The sequence below is a fragment of the Erinaceus europaeus genome, chromosome 1 (assembly GCF_950295315.1).
Source record: "Erinaceus europaeus chromosome 1, mEriEur2.1, whole genome shotgun sequence".
In the NCBI taxonomy this organism is placed as follows: Eukaryota; Metazoa; Chordata; class Mammalia; order Eulipotyphla; family Erinaceidae; genus Erinaceus; species Erinaceus europaeus.
The window spans coordinates 78,430,101-78,446,764 of NC_080162.1; the positions used below are offsets into that span (position 1 = coordinate 78,430,101).

At 40.2% G+C, this 16,664-nt stretch overlaps 1 protein-coding gene across 3 annotated transcripts in view; it reads right to left on the minus strand.

The window, feature by feature from the left end:
* LOC103113137 (ubiquinol-cytochrome-c reductase complex assembly factor 1) overlaps positions 1 to 16,664 on the minus strand; it is a 116,129-nt gene that overhangs the window by 83,354 nt on the left and 16,111 nt on the right. For 2 of the 3 annotated variants that reach the window (XM_016187953.2, XM_007522644.3), the window contains exons 3-4: positions 11,997 to 12,092; positions 8,919 to 9,026 (exon numbers count right to left, since the gene is read on the minus strand). In XM_016187953.2, the coding sequence (XP_016043439.1) occupies positions 8,919 to 9,026; positions 11,997 to 12,092 (204 nt within the window). The remainder of the gene's footprint in view (positions 1 to 8,918; positions 9,027 to 11,996; positions 12,093 to 16,664) is intronic. The other variant, XM_060188841.1, reaches the window with a different exon arrangement.

The following is a 16,664-nucleotide window of genomic DNA, read 5'->3' on the forward strand; positions in this document are numbered from 1 at the left end:
TAAAATCGCTAGATATCAGTCATAGAATTTTATATTTCTATAACTAGAAGGAAGGGTTCCAACCAGTCTCTAGCCAAATTTAACAAGTAAACCAATGTATGTATTTCTTTACTTTTAACAGCAAACAAGCAATTCATAGACTTAGATCATTTTCACATCTTAGGATTTCAGTATGAAATTTCAAAAAGATCTTTCTAAGATTTAAATAAAATCAATGTCACTATTTCTTTCTCCTTCTCTCTCTCTCTCTCTTTCTCTCAACCAGAGCACTGCTCAGCTCTGTCTGATGCTAATGTAGGGGATTGAACCTGGGACTTTGGAACCTCAGGCATGAGCATCTCTTTGCATAACCATTATGTTATCTACCCCCTCAAAAAAATCTCTTTTAATTCAAATCTATTTCACAACAGTGAACATTACTCATTGTTGAGCATCACTCATTTCATCTCCATAATTTGAAATAATTTACATTATAAAACTACCAATTTTCAGGTCAAATTCAAATAAATTCAGTTCTTTCCTCAGAGACATTACTATCTAAGTTTGCCTTTATTTCTGTTAAGAAAACACTATTTTCCCCTTTATTTTCCCTAGGTTGACTGTTTACTGATTAACAGAAAAGCAGTATTCATAATCATAGTAAAACATAGTAGAAGTGTGGCACAGAAGGGAATGCAGTGGATTAATTATTGGACTCGCAAGCATGAGGTCTCAAGTTTGATCCCTGACACCTCACATATTAGAGCAATGTTCTGATTCTCTCCCCACATACCCTCTCTCTCTCTCATTAATGTGTGTGTGTGGGGGGAGAGACTGAGAGAGAAGAATTGACCTCTGACTATTCTCCAAAGAACTAAGGGGCACAGAAGGTAGGAGTTCTGGCTTCTGTAAATGCTTCTCCACTGCACATGTATATTAGCAAGTAAATCCATACCTCTAGCCTATTTTTTTTTTTTCTCCAGGGTTACTGCTGGGCTTGGTGCCTGCACCATGAATGCACCACTCGTGCAGGCCATTTTCCCCCCTTTTGTTGCCCTTGTTGTTGTAGCTTCATTGCGGTTATTATTATTGTCATTGTTGATGTTGTTCGTTGTTGGACAGGACAAAGAGAAATGGAGAGAGGAGGGGAAGACAGAGAGGGGGAGAGAAAGACAGACACCTGCAGACCTGCTTCACCGCCTGTGAAGCGACTCCCCTGCAGGTGGGGAGCCGGAGGCTCAAACCGGGATCGCCACACGGATCCTTGCGCTTCACATGCACTTAACCCACTGTGCCACCGTCCGACCCACCCCCACCCCCACCCCCAGCCTATTTCTATCTTTCCCGAGTGGGGTAGGTAAGTTCCCCCTAGTGTGGGAGGTAAGGTTCCAGGACACATTGGTGAGGTTGTCTGCCCAGGGAAGTCAGGATAAGCCTGAGTACCTTTATTCATGACTGCTATTCTTAGAAGTATTTAACACAGAACACATTTTTGGAAGCATTGATCTACACCATCACCAAACTAATGATAGAAATATCGTAGTATAGCTCATTAATTTAGCACTTTAAAAAATATTTTATTTATCTAGTAACAAGATAGAAAGTGAAAGAGAGAGAACCAGAACATCACTGTGGTTCTGTTATCAGGAATCAAACTCTGAACTTCATACTTCCATGTTCAGCACCCTACTTAGTTAATGTACTACCTCCCAGGCTCAGGATCTTAATCTTTGACTTTGTGAGGTCTATTCCTACCCTTGAGATAGTGCATGGGGGCATTTACTAGCTCTTCTCTTCACCTGACAAATGTTTTATTGAGTCTCTGATATGAAGATAGAGCAGTAAACGAAGTAATAAAAACCTCCTGGTTTCATGAAGCTTACAGTCAACTACAGACATAATAAAAATTAAATAAAATTTAAATAAATAAAATAAAATTTCAAACAGTCCATTTATTTACTTATTTTTAACTCTGAAGTTTCCCCTCAGATTTTTATATAGAAAATTATCTAGGCTCATAACTAATCACCCTCTATGACTAATGACTGTGAATAGACTTGTCTCCAAGGTTCAAGTCTTTCCTTCAGAAGGAAGTTTCTTCCTGTAACATGCTCATGTAGAAAGGATTCATTACAAATAATGGACAGCTCACCAAGTTGGCCAGAGTTATTTATACAGTAATCATAGTGTGGCAATCAAGAGCATTTTATAGCTCCTCTCTTTTCCTGCAACAAAGCCAAACCTTTTTATACTTGGGTGAGCAATTTTTCTGGACAAATCTCTAAAGCAAGTCCCTTAAGACCATCACACAAGGGCTCGAAATAAATTCATGAAAGAACTTCTTCAAAATTCATGTGTTAATATAAGATAGGAAGGTAAGTGGATTAAATTTCTACCCAGCTAACACAAATTGTTCTGGTCCTCAGATGAATTCATGACACACACTCTAGAAGATTTCACCAATCTATCTTACTGAAACAGAAGCATATATGACAGCTTTAGGAAATGAAAATAATGTTTTCTACTAAGTGATGTATTTTATACTAGTTAAGATGATGAAAATTAAATTTAAAGGGGCCAGGCATTGGTGCACTTGGTTAAGTACTCACCTGGCCCCCATCTGCTGGGAGAAAGCTTCACAAGTGGTGAAGAAGGACTACAGATGTTGTCTCTCTGTCTCTGTCTCTCTCTCTCTCTCCATCTCCTCCTCACTCTCAATTTCTCTGTCTCTGTCCAATAAAAAATAAATTAAAATATTTTTAAAGTTATGTAAAAAAGAAAAATTAGGGAGTTGGGCGGTGGCACAGCAGGTTAAGCACACGTGGCGCAAAGCGCAAGAACCAGTGTAAGGATCCCGGTTCAAGCACCCAGCTCCCTGCAGGGGAGTCGCTTCACAAGTGGTGAAACAGGTCTTCAGGTATCTTGTCTTTTTCTCCCCCTCTCTGTCTTTCCCTCCTCTCTCCATTTCTCTCTGTCCTATGCAACAACAACAACATCAATAACCACAACAATGTTAAACAAGTGCAACAAAAGGGAAAATATATAAAAAGAAAAATTAAATTGAAGTAAAAGGCTTACACTGACAGTAGTGTGAGTGTTGGAAGGAGCTTTGAACCATTTGAGCCTTCTATTTTGTGCTGGAATTCCTTCTACAATACTCTTGTTTCATTGTCAACAATCTGGACCCCTATTCAAAAAAGTTTGATGGCACTGTGAGGCTACCTGTCCCAGGGGAGCATAAGTCTTGTGTTTAGGTTTTTGTTTTATTGAACTTTAAACTGATCCATATAATTAAATCCATGATATTAAATGCCATTTGCTTGGGCCTAAGAGATGACAAGGCAAGTAAAGAACATGCCTCCCCGAGCCCAAATTTTATTCTATATTTTCAGAAAGAGAGAAAAATGAAGGGAGAGATACCAAATCACTGCTTTACCTTCCATGGGGCTTCTTCTGTATTATTCATGTGGTGCTCTGAGGATTGAACCCAGAGACCCAAGCATGGTAAAAATCTGCTGACTGCTATACTTTAGTTTTTTCTTCCTTCTACTCTTCCCTCCTCCTCCTCTTTCTCCTTCTTCATCTCTTTCTTTCTCTCTCCCTCTCTCTTTAAATATTTGTTTGTCAAATACTGAAAACCTCCATCACCTTTTCTTTCTTAGGCCAATCAATATCCCTCCAAACATTCATTTTCAACAGTTTCTAAAGCTCTCATAAGGCTACATCTAAATGCATTACCACAGCTAAATGTATTCCAGTTTGTCAAGTGTCCTTCATAATAGGAAGAATTTCCTCAGCTTAATGCTAATATATAAACTGCCCATTCTGTGAAACATGGATGATTCTACAACAATAATAACAACGACAACGATACACAAGGGCAAAAAAGGGGAAAAATAAAAAAATAAAAAAATAAAAAAGAAACATATATATATATATATATATATATATATATATATATATATACACACACACACACCATATAACGTGAGAGAACTATGAAGGCTACCATTGGGGATAGGGGAGAGGGAGCACAGAACTTTGGTAGTGGGAGTGGTATGGAATTATACCCCTATTATCTTATAATTTTATAAACCACTATTAAATCACTAGTGAAAATATATATTAAAATAAATAAAAGAAGCTACTACAAATCACAAAGGAATTTTTTTTTCCCCTGTCTCCAGGGTTATGGCTGGGGCTCAGTGCCTGCATTGTGAATCCACTGCTCCTGGAGGCATTTTTTCCATTTTGCTGCCCTTGTTGTTATTGTTGCCATTGCTGTTGCTGTTGCCGTTGCTGTTGTTGGATAGGACAGAGAGAAATCGAGAGAGGAGGGGAAGACAGAGAGGGAGAGAGAAAGATAGACACCTGCAGACCTGCTTCACCACTTTGTGCACCTGCAGGGGACTCGGGGGCTTTGCATGCTTGAGGTCATGTAACAAAGATAAATTAGTCAGAACTCCAAGGCTGGTACAGCAGTGCTTTGCTTTCTCTGTCTGCCTCTCCCACTAAACACAAATGAAAATAATAATTGGGCCAGGGAGTTGGCTCAGTGGGAGAACATGAGTGAAATCCCAAGTTCCATCTCTAGCACATTAAAAAAAGAAAAAAAAAAAGTAATTTCACAAAGGAAATGAATGATGAGTCACTATGTTGTATATTTTTAATACTTAAGCTAATTATACGTCAATGAAGAAGAAGAGGAAGCAGCAACAGCAGCACCAACAAGAAAGCTCACTCACCAAGTGGGCAAGTACCTTGCAGTGTACTTGACCCAGATTCAAATCCTGGTACTACTTGGAAAGCTATGGTGTCTTTATCTGTTGATCCCTCTCTTAGTTTCCCTGACTATCATAATGAAAAAGAAGACCAGAGAGGTAAAATCACACATGTACAAGACCCTGGCTTCATAGAAAAATAATAGTAATTTTTTTCAGGGTCAATTATTATCAAGAAGTCACCATCTGAATGGCAAATATAACTGTGACAACAGGAAAACTTTTAAAATATTCATTTAGTCTTTAAAGCACAAAACTCCTTGCTATTATTTCAGAAGGAAAATTAACTAATAACGATTGGTAGTGCTTGACTACTGGCAGGATGGAAGTTTCTTAAGTGGTGAATCAATGTTGCAGGTGTCTCTATGTCCCTCTGTATGTCCCCCTTCCCTTCAATTTCTCTGCCTCTACCCAAAATAATTTTTTTTTATTTATTCCCTTCCTTTTTGTTGCCCTTGTTGTTCTACTGTAGTTATTATTGTTGTTGTTATTGATGTCATTATTGTTGAATAGGGCAGATAGAAATGGAGAGAGGAGGAGAAGACAGAGAGGGGGAGAGAAAGATAGACACCTGCAGACCTACTTCACCACTTGTGAAGTGACTCCCCTGCAGGTGGGGAGCCGGGAGTTCAAACTGGGATCCTTATGCCGGTCCTTGAGCTCTGCACCACCTGCACTTAACCCGCTGCACTACCGCCCGACTCCCCAAAATAAAATATTTTTAAAAGAAAGTGGTAAGGGGTCCAGCGGTGGCTCACCAGGATAAGTGCACATAGTACGAAGTGCAAGGACCCATGCAAGGATCCTGATTCGAGCCCTCAGGTCCCCACCTGCAGTAGGGTCACTTTACAAGGAGTATAAAGCAAGTCTGCAGGTGTCTTTCTCTATCCCTCTCTACCTCCACTTCCCCTCTAAATATCTCTGTCCTGTCTAATAAAAAAAAAAAATGGAAAAAATGGCCGCTAGCAGTAGATTTGTAGTGCTGGCACTGAGCCCAAGCAATAATCCTAGAGGCAAAAAAAGAAAATATTAGCAGTGTGGGAGGTGGTGCAAAATATATAAAGAGCTCACCAAAGAAAACAAATGACCCCATCCAAAGTGGAAAGAGGATATGAGTAGAATATTTATCAAAGAAGAGCTCCAAAAGACCAACAGACATGAAAAAATGTTCCAAGACATTGCTTGTCAGAAAAATGCAAGTAAAGACAACAATGAGATACCACTTCACTCCTATGAGAATGCCATTCATCAGAAAAGGTAGCAGCAACAAATGTTGGAGAGGTTGTGGGATAAAGGAACCCTCCTGCACTGCTGGTGGGAATGTCCATTGGTCCAACCCCTATGGAAAGCAGTCTGGAGAACTCTCAGAAGCCTAGAAATTGACCTACCCTATGACCCTGCAATTCCTCTCCTGGGGATAGATCCTAAAGAATCAAACACACTCAGGGAGTCAGGCGGTAGTGCAGTGGGTTACGTGTGGCACAAAGAGAAAGGACAAGCATAAGGATCCCCACCTGTAGAGGAGTCGCTTCACAGGCGACTGCAGGTGTTTTTCTCTCTCCCTCTATGTCTTCCCCTTCTCTCTCCATTTCTCTCTGTCCTATCCAACAAGAATGACATCAATAAGAACAACAATAATAACTACAACAATAAAACTATATGGGTTGGGGGCCCTAATCGGGGAGTCTTGAGATTCCCAAACAGACATGATAGGCCTAGACCTAGAATAAATCCCTCTCTCTACTGTTACTGCTCATTTCTATCAGTAACAACACAATAGACCCCTTTGTGGGCCCCCATAGGACATTGCCCTCAACTTGGATCAACAATGGTAGAGAATGTTCCATCCTCCGAAGGGAGGATGGACAACATACTCTATGCTACACCTGAGGAAAATGGGTTAATATTGGGGCAGCTTGGAATTTTCCTATGCATGGCCACAGAGTGTGAGCTCAAATCTACAAGGATGCAGAGGTTACATAGGCTCTTAAGTGAATATGGGCCCCAGATCACATCAAATCGATGGGGTTTACAGTCAACAATATTTATACCCCTTTCCCATATTAGGGAGCTACTCTCTTCCCTGATCCAGCTTTCTGGTCCTTTTTCCAGAAAAAGATGACATCATCTCCCCAGACAATAACTTGGATTCACCTGCATATCAGATTTCAGCCTCATGGGAAAAAAGAAAAAGAAAAAGAAAAAACTAGTATAGCCACAGGCCCTTTGGAATATAACTAAAATATGCGTACTAGCTATCTACAAAATGAAAGACACACCCCCCCAACTCTTCATCTGCACTATTCCAGCCTTTAGGTCCATGATTGATCAACAGTTGTTTGGCTTTGTATGTTAACTCACTTTTCAACCACCAGGTTCCAGATGCTAGCATGATGCCAACCAGACTTCCTTGGACAGACAACCCCACCAATGTGTCCCGGAGCTCCGCTTCCCCAGAGCCTTTCCCCACTAGGGAAAGAGAGAGAGAGGCTGGGAGTGTGGATCGACCTGTCAACGCCCATGTTCAGCAGGGAAGCAATTACAGAAGCCAGACCTTCCACCTTCTGCATCCCACAATGACCTTGGGTCCATACTCCCAGAGGGTTAAAGAATAGGAAAGCTATCAAAGGCAGGGATGGGATACAGAGTTCTGGTGGTGGGAATAGTGTGGAGTTGTACCCCTCTTATCCTATGGTTTAGTCAATGTTTCTTTTTTATAAATAAAAAATTAAAATTAAAAAAAACAAGGGGGAGTCGGGCTGTAGCGCAGCGGGTTAAGCGCAGGTGGCACAAAGCACAAGGACCGGCATAAGGATCCCGGTTCAAACCCCAGCTCCCCACCTGCAGGGGAGTTGCTTCACAGGTGGTGAAGCAGGTCTGCAGGTGTCTATCTTTCTCTCCTCCTCTCTGTCTTCCCCTCCTCTCTCCATTTCTCTCTGTCCTATCCAACAACGACGACAACAACAATAACTACAACAATAAAACAACAAGGGCAACAAAAGGGAATAAATAAAATATTTAAAAAAAAAACAAGGGCAATAAAAAGGAATAAATAAATAATTTTTTTTAATTATTAAGGAAAAAAAAATAATCAAACACACTCTCCCAAAAAGATCTGTATTTTCACAGCAGCACTATTTGTAATAGCCAAAACCTGGAAGCAACCTAGGTGACTAACAACAGATGAGTGGCTAAGAAAGTCGTGCTATACATACACAGTGGTATATATACAATGGAACTCAACTATTAAGAAATAAGAACAGAAAGTAGAAACACAAAGTAGATCTTAGACTGGGTTTGGTGTATTGCACCAATGCAGGGGTTAGGGGGGTGCAGCTATTAGGTCCTGGTAAATGATGGTGGAGAAGGACCTAGGTTGGAAGTGAAAGTGTCTTGCAGAAATTTGAGAAATTTTACTCCTGTATCAACAACTATATTTACTGTAAACCACTAATTCTCCCAATAAAAATAATCAATAAAACAAAACAAATTTTAAAAAATGTTTCATTAAGAACATTACCCATCAGAACGCTTGGCCCACGTAACTCCTTAGGATTTATCTAGTGGATTGTTGGAAAAGTCATGATGTATATTTCTGTTTCTCTAAGCAAAAATGCATTAGCTTTTCTGACAGCCCAATATATGGCATACCATGTAACAAGTCCAGTTTTACTGACCTGTCTGCTACTAAGATACTTCTAAGAAACTAGGTAAAGTAAGTACAAGGGGTATTTCAGTGCCATATATTGTATAAATATGATTTGGAATGAGGTCAGGCAGACATCACATTAGGAAGCAAGCTCTCAAGATACTGTATAAATTTCACAATAGAAAACAGAAGTTAAAATCCTCTATGAGGAGGAGCCAGGCAGTGGTGCATCTGGTTAATGGCACACATCACAGTGCACAAGGATCCAGATTCAAACCCTGGTCCCCACCTGCAAAGGGAAAGATTCACAAGTGGTGAAACAGGGTTGCGGGTGTCTCTCTCCATCTCTTTCCCTCTCTAACTTCCCTTCCCCTCTCAATTTATCTCTGTCTCTATCCAATAATAAATAAATAAATAAACCCTCTATGAGGAGCAAAAGGAACAAAGCAGAAAGAGAAAAATATTACTTAAAAGGCCTTACATCCCTGCCAAAAAAAAAAGGACCTTACCCATTTACTGTACTTCAGTGGTCCTGTGAATCCCATGGCTTCTATTATCTTTGTGAAGGGACCAACCTTCTCTTCAACAGGCTGTGGGAAATCCTTGGTAGTAGAAAGCTATTTAATAAAAATGAGAAACTAAAATTAGTTGCAAAGATATTTTTTAATACACCAAAGAATGATCCCTAGATCTCAAGCATTGAGCAGCCCCCAGTCCCATATTTCTTGTATATTTTGAGAAGTTGGGGGAAGACAAGGGGGGAAGAACAAAGCACTACTACACCATCAAAAAAGTTTTTTTGGTGCTGTCCATGGTGCTCCTGTGTGTTACCAGAGGTACAGTCCAGGGCCTCACACATAGTAAGTATGCACTTTGCCTTCTGAGTTATTGCCTAGATAGCTTTATTTAAAAAATAAAATGGGGGAGTCAGGCAGTAGAGCAGCAGGTTAAGTGCATGTGGCACAAAGAGAAAGGACCAGCATAAGGATCCTGATTTGAGCCCCCCACTCCCCACCTGCAGGGAGTCGCTTCACAATCGGTGAAGCAAGTCTGCAGGTGTCTTTCTCTCCCCCTCTGTCTTCCCCTCCTCTCTCCATTTCTCTCTGTCCTATCCAACAACAATAACATCAATAACAACAACAATAATAACTACAACAATAAAACAAGGGCAACAAAAGGAAATAGATAGATAGATAGATAGGTAGATAGATAGATAAATGGGGGGGCAGGTGGTAGCACAGTGGGTTAAGTGTACCTGACAAATTACAAAAAATAAAACGGGTTAAGCGGCTGCAAAGCGCACGGACATGGCGCAAAGCTCAAGGACTGGCATAAGGATCTTCGTTTCAGCCCCCTGCTCCCCGGATGCAGGGGGAGGGGTTGCTTCACAAGCAGTGAAGCAGGTCTGCAGGTGTCTATCTTTCTCTCCCCCTCTGTCTTCCCTTCCTCTCTCCATTTCTCTCTGTCATATCCAACAACGACAGCAATAAGAACAACAATAATAATAAACAACAAAGGCAACAAAAATGGGAAAAAATGGCCTCCAGAAGCAGTGTATTTGTAGTGCAGGCATTGAGCCACAATAATAACCCTGGAGGCAAAAATAAATGATAGATAGATAGATAGATAGATAGATAGATAGATAGATAGATAAATTACAAAAAATAAATGGGTTAAGCGGCTGCAAAACGCATGGACATGGCACAAAACGCACGGACCGGCATCAGGATCACGGTTCGGCATCAGGATCACGATTTGAGCCCCCAGCTCCCCACCTGTAGGGAGGTCGCTTCACAGGTGGTGAAGCAGGTCTGCAGGTGTCTGTCTTTCTCTCCCCCTGTCTTCCCCTCCTCTCTCCATTTCTCTCTGTCCTATCCAATAACGACGACAGCAATAACGAAAACAAACAACATGGGCAACAAAAGGGGAAAAAATTAAAAATAGTTTTAAAAAATAAAACAAACAAAAACTCCTGTTTCTCATTCCATCCAAGGGCATTTTTATTGCTGAGCTATATCTTTTCCCACCTGGAATTTTCATTACCATTTTTCTGGGCATCCTCAATGAAAATGCATCTAGAAATCTAAGAGATATACCCCCCCACACCACAAAATTTCAGAGCAAAACATTCCTCTTATTGATCAAATGCTTATGAACTCATGCCTAGGAAATGATAAGTTTTGGGCATCAAAATGATAGTTCTGAGCCTCACCCTGTAGGACACATACTTTACCATGCATGAAGCCCCAGCATGGACAGTGGGAAAGCTCTACGGATGGTAGAACAATCCTGTAGTATTTATCTTCAACCCTCCAACTCTGTACATACAAATATTTGAACTATAAAAATAAAAATTCAATGGAAATGAGTGCTTTTAAAAGACAATCTTGGGGAGTGGGCGGTAGCACAGTGGGTTAAGCACACATGGCGCAAAGCACAAGGACCAGCATAAGGATCTAGGTTGGAGCCCCTGGCTCCCCACTTGCAGGGGAGTCGCTTCACAAGCAGTGAAGCAGGTCTGCAGGTGTCTGTCTTTCTCTCTCCCTCTCTGTCTTCCCCTCCTCTCTCCATTTCTCTCTGTCTTATCCAACGATGACATCAATAACAACAACAATAATAACTACAACAATAAAAAACAACAAGGGCAACAAAAGGGAATAAATAAATAAATATTTTTAAAAAGACTATCTTGACCCCAATCTACCAAAGAATAACTCTGAAAAGAATGTTGTATATTGACTTTTTAAAAAAAAAAAAAAGGCAAGAAAATTATGTCATGAAAGCAGTCAAAAGTCATTCAAAATCATAATTAAGCAAAGTAAGCACTGAAGTGTATTAAAAGTCTTGCTTTTGAGGTTATTACACATTTTACTGATGGCTATCGAAGATACAAGTCTTACAGTTTACAAAGCCAAGAAAAACCTAATTTAATGCTAAGCCTCTTAAAGTGAAGGCAGGCTACATAACCAAAAAGGAAATCTACAAACGTTAAACATTATTTTTAACAACAACAAATCAAAAAGATTTCTCTAAAGTGTCTTCCAAGCAAGAAAGTACAATGGAAGAAATACAAGACTGACAACCAGAAGTCTTATATTCAAATATTCAGTCTATCACTTGCATTTGATCAATTCCCTTGCCTCATCCAGCTAGCAATTATGCTATGATCAATTAAAAATAGTTTTGTGAAAGCACCCTATAAAAGTAGAAAGTACTGGGGGCCAGGTAGTAGTGCACTAGGTTAAGTACACATAGTGTGAAGCACAAGGATCCCGGTTCAAGTCCCCAACTAATCCCCTGTGGTGGGGGGGGGGGGGGATCACTTCACAAGCATAGAAGCAGGTGTCTTATCTTTCTCTCCAACCCTGTCTTCCCTTCCTCTCTCAGTTTCTCTCTGTCCTATCCAACAACAACAACAACAACAATAATGGGAAAAAGAGGGCCTCCAGAAACAGTGGATTCGTAGTACAGGTACCAGTCCCCAGCAATAACCCTGGAAGCAAAAAAGAAAGAAAGAAAAAGAGAGAGAGAGAAAGAGAAGAAGAGAAAGAAAAAAAGAAAGAAAAGAAAGTACTAATGAGTCTCACCTGAGTTGTGGTATGATACTTCTTTCTCAGTTGCATGTCTAGTCCATGAATCTGTTCAGGTACACCACATGCTAGGAACTGGCTCATCTGATGCCACTAGGGGATTAAAAAAAAAAAAAAAAAAAAAGCAACACTGAGCAGTTGCTTTAAGGATGAATCAAGCACAGCTGCTTCAAAGTAGTGACTACAATATTTCCCTAGCCTTCCTTAACCCAGTTTCTGGTGATAAAAGACCAAGAAGAGCATCTAGAATGGTGCCTAGTATTTGACTGATGTTCAATAAATATCTGTTGAGGTGGCCAGGAAATAGCTCACCTAGTAGAAGCACATTTTTCCATGTACAAGGACCCAGGTTCAAGCACCCAGCTGTCACACAGGAGCAACATGCATAGTGTCAGTGGAATAGTGCTGTGGTGTTGGTCCTCTCTATATCTCTCACCATCTCTCTCCCTTTCTCTCACCTTCTAATAAAAAAAAAAAATCTGCTAGGGTCAATGGAACTGTGCAGACACAAAACCCCAGTGACATGCCTGGAGGAGAGAAATGAATAAGGAGGTGTGATCCAGGAGGTGGCACAGTGGATAAAGCATTGGACTTGGGGCCAGGTGGTGGCGCACCTGGTTGAGTGCACATGTTACAGTGCTCAAGGACCCAGGTTTGAGCCCCCAGTCCCCACCTCCAGGAGGAAAGCTTCACAAGCAGTGAAGCAGGTCTTCAGATGTCTCTCTTTCTCTCTCCCTATCTCTCCTATTCTCTCAATTTCTGGCTATCTCTATCCAATAAATAAAGATAATAAATAAATAAAGCATTGGACTCTCAAGCATGAGTCCTGAGTTCAACCCCTGGCAGCACATGTACCAGAGTGGTATCTGGTTCTCTTTTACTTTCCTATCTTTCTCAATAACAAAAACAAATAAAATCTTTAATAAATAAATAGTAACCTTTAGCAGTTTTAAATGCTTAAAGATCATCATACAACAACAACAACACACACAGTGTTAGCAAGGATGTAGAACAAAAATTTTAATATACTGCATGCTAGTACAATGGTATAAGAACTCTGGAAAGGTATCTTGCAAAATCTACTGAAGATTAATGCATGCACATTCTAGAAAACACAACAATTCCAATTCTGAGAAATGCATGCACATGTCCACAAAAAATATATGAACAAGACTGTTTTTAGCACTATTAGTAATAGCCCAAACTGGAAACATTCCAAACGTTCACCAACAGAAAAGTGGGCAAATGAACCATGGTAATCCACATAATGAAATACTACACAACAATGGGGAAACATGGATGAATCTCTAAAACAAAGTTGAATGAAAGCAGACAAAGACAAGAGAATAAATACATTTTTGTTTGTTTTTGTGGAGCCTGGGGCCTTGAAATGCACTTTTTTCATTCAGATACAAAGACAGGCAAAGACAGAAAGAGAGATACTAGAACACTATAGTTTGCTCTGGTGCAATAACTTCCATGTGGTAGTAAGGTTCAACCTTGGAGTGAACATGGAGCAAGGCATGCACCCTTTCCAGTGAGCTATCTCTCCAAACCAATAATGTATGTTTAAAGGCAAAAGTAGGGGACCAGGCAGTGGCACACCTGGTTAAGTGTACAGGCTAGTTTGCCCTTCCACCTGCAGGGTGGATGCTTCACAAACAAAGCATGCCTCCCCCTGCACCCTGTCATCCTGCTTCACTTCCTTCCAGTCTCTTGTCACAGACTAATGTCCCCTCTGTTTGCTGTCCCTGCCCTAACTCCAGCTCTATCCCTCCTCCTCTCTCAACTTCTTTCTGTCCTATCAAATAAAATGGAAGAAAATAAATAAAACAAGAAAAAAATGCCAAAAGTGGTAGATTTGTAATGCCATCACTGAGCCCCAGTGACAGCCTTGGAGGCAATTAAATAAATAAATACAAAACTATAATGGATGGGGCCAGGCAGTGGTGAACCTGGCTAAGCACACACATTACAGTGCACAAGGACCCAGGTTCAAACCTCTGGTCCCTGCCTGCAGGGAGAAAGCTTCACAAGTGGTGAAGCAGTGCTACAGATGTCTCTCTGTCTCTTTCCCTCTCTATTTCCTCCTCCTCTCTCAATTTCTTTCTATCTCCATCTAATAATAAATAAAGATTAAAAATATATACTGGGTAAGCGAGATGACATAATGGTTATGCACAGACTCTCATGCCTGGTTCAGTCCAGGTTCAATCCCCATTCATCACCATAAGCCAGAGCTGAGCAGTGCCCTGGTAATAAATAAATAAATAAATAAATAAATAAATAAATAAATAAATAAATAAATGTAAAACTGTACTATGGTGTTCAAAATGAAGGCCATGGCTAACTTTGGCTTGCAGGGGATTAGACTTGTGGAGTTCTATTTTTTTTTTTTTTTTGCCTCCAGGTGTATAGCTGTGACTCTGTGCCTGCACTATGAATCCACTGCTCCTGGAGGCTACTTTTCCCTTTTTGTTGCCCTTGTTGTTTATCGTTGCCTTTGTTGTTTATTGTTGCTATTGTTGTTATTGCTATTGTTGTTGTTGGATAGGACAGAAATGGAGAGAAAGATAAGACACCTGCAGACCTGCTTCACCACTTGTGATGCGGCCCCCCCTGCAGGTGGGGAGCCAGGGGCTTGAACCGGGATCCCTGAGCGGGTCCTTGAGCTTTTTGCACAATGCGCACTAAGCCTGCTGCGCTAACGCCCAGCCCCCATAGTTCTATTTATCTGGTGATTACTATGTTCACAATGTACAATTCATCAAGCTATATATATATGTGCTTTTCTGATATTTTTATATCAATAAAAATATAGTTCGATAAAATGTGCCAATTTTCTTAAAGATGTGGAATTATAAATGACAAAAAAAAAAATGGAGACACCTGAAATGGAATTGGAGTATTACACCAAAGTAAAAGACTCTGGGGTGGGTGGGTGGGTGGGGAGAATACAGGTCCATGAAAGATGATGAATGACATAGTGGGGGTTGTATTGTTAAATGGGAATCTGGGGAATGTTATGCATGTACAAACTATTGTATTTACTGTTGAATGTAAAACATTAATTCCCCAATAAAGAAATAAATTATTAAGAAAAAAAAATGGAGACATTAAAGTAAATCTAGAGTCATCAGAAAATTTTTCACAGAGGAGCCTTAAGGAGTAAGCAGGCAGGCCAGTGGTTAGCCAGTGTTCAGACAGTTTAGGCAATACTTTACTATACACAGGGCCTTGAATTTGAGCCCTAACCCCACATGACAGCACCATGGATAGAACTGAGGAAGCTCAACAGGTGATGGAGAGATGTTGTGGTGTCTCTCCTGCCACACATGGGCGAGAGTGTATGCTCTATCTATCTATCTATCTATCTATCTCACTATGGTACTCCTATCCCTCTGAGTGAACAGAAATAAAGGGGGGTGGGGTGGGCACGAAACAATGAATTCACACATTTCTATTCCAAGAAAGAAAAGGAAAGAAAGGGGGAAGAAAGGAAAGATTAGGAAAAGAATGAGAGGAAGAATGGAAGCACTGAAGCAATTCTTCTGTTTATTTTAATTTATTAACAAGAGAAAGAGAGACAGAACAGCACTCTGGCATGTGAAGTTCTGGGGATCAAACTCAGGACTTCAAACCCACAACGTTTTGGACTCTTTCTGCTATGCCACCTCCCAAACTGCTTAAGCAAATCTTTGGATGTATGTATCTAGTCCTTTCAGCAAGACAATAAGCTCTACCAGGATATAGTCTACTTTATACCTCTTTCATTTTCTGTCCTAATGCTTTACACCAATCTGGGCAATGAGTCGGCACTCAATAAAAAAATAGGTAGACTTTTCTTTTTAATGTTTTTTTGATTTTTTTAATTTTAATAGAAGGACAGTCTGGAGAAAGTCCAGAAAAGAACTACAGGAATGATCAAAGAGATGAATAAAATGTCCTAGTGGAAAGGTTAAATTGAATTGGGACTGTTTAGCTTGGAGAAAAGGCAACTGAAGAACTAATGAATAACTTTAACAGCAACACTTAAGAGCTGGATGAAATCTCAGAAATCTCTGAACACCAAACTTTTCATTATACGTATAAAAAAAACTAAGACCCAGGGAAAGGTTGCAACTTACTTAAAGTAGTTTTATGACAAAAAGTTTTTTTAATGTCATTTTACACAGTAAAGAAAAAATTATCCAAGCAGCATGAATATGAATAGCAACAAAAAACTGTAGTTACAACTTACTGATATCTATATGAGATACTGAGATGTGTCTCTCTCTCTGTATGTGTGTGTGTACACCTATATGCTTGGTGTTTTACTTGTTATCTCACAACAAACAAAAAATAGATATTATTTTTTTCCATTTAGAGATGAGGGCACAAAGGCTGAAAGAAATAAAGTCATAGTCCAACAGTAAGGGAAACAAAAATAAACAAATGGGTCTACAGCAAATTAAAAAGCTTCAGCACAAAAAAACTAATACCCAAACTAAAAAACAACCTACTGAATAGAAAAAATTTATAAAAGAAAAAATTTATATTCCAGGGAGTCAGGCTGTAGCACAGCGGGTTAAGCGCAGGTGGCGCAAAGCTCAAGGACCGGAGTAAGGATCCTGGTTCAAGCCCTGGCTCCCCACCTGCAGGGGAGTCACTTCACAGGTGGTGAAG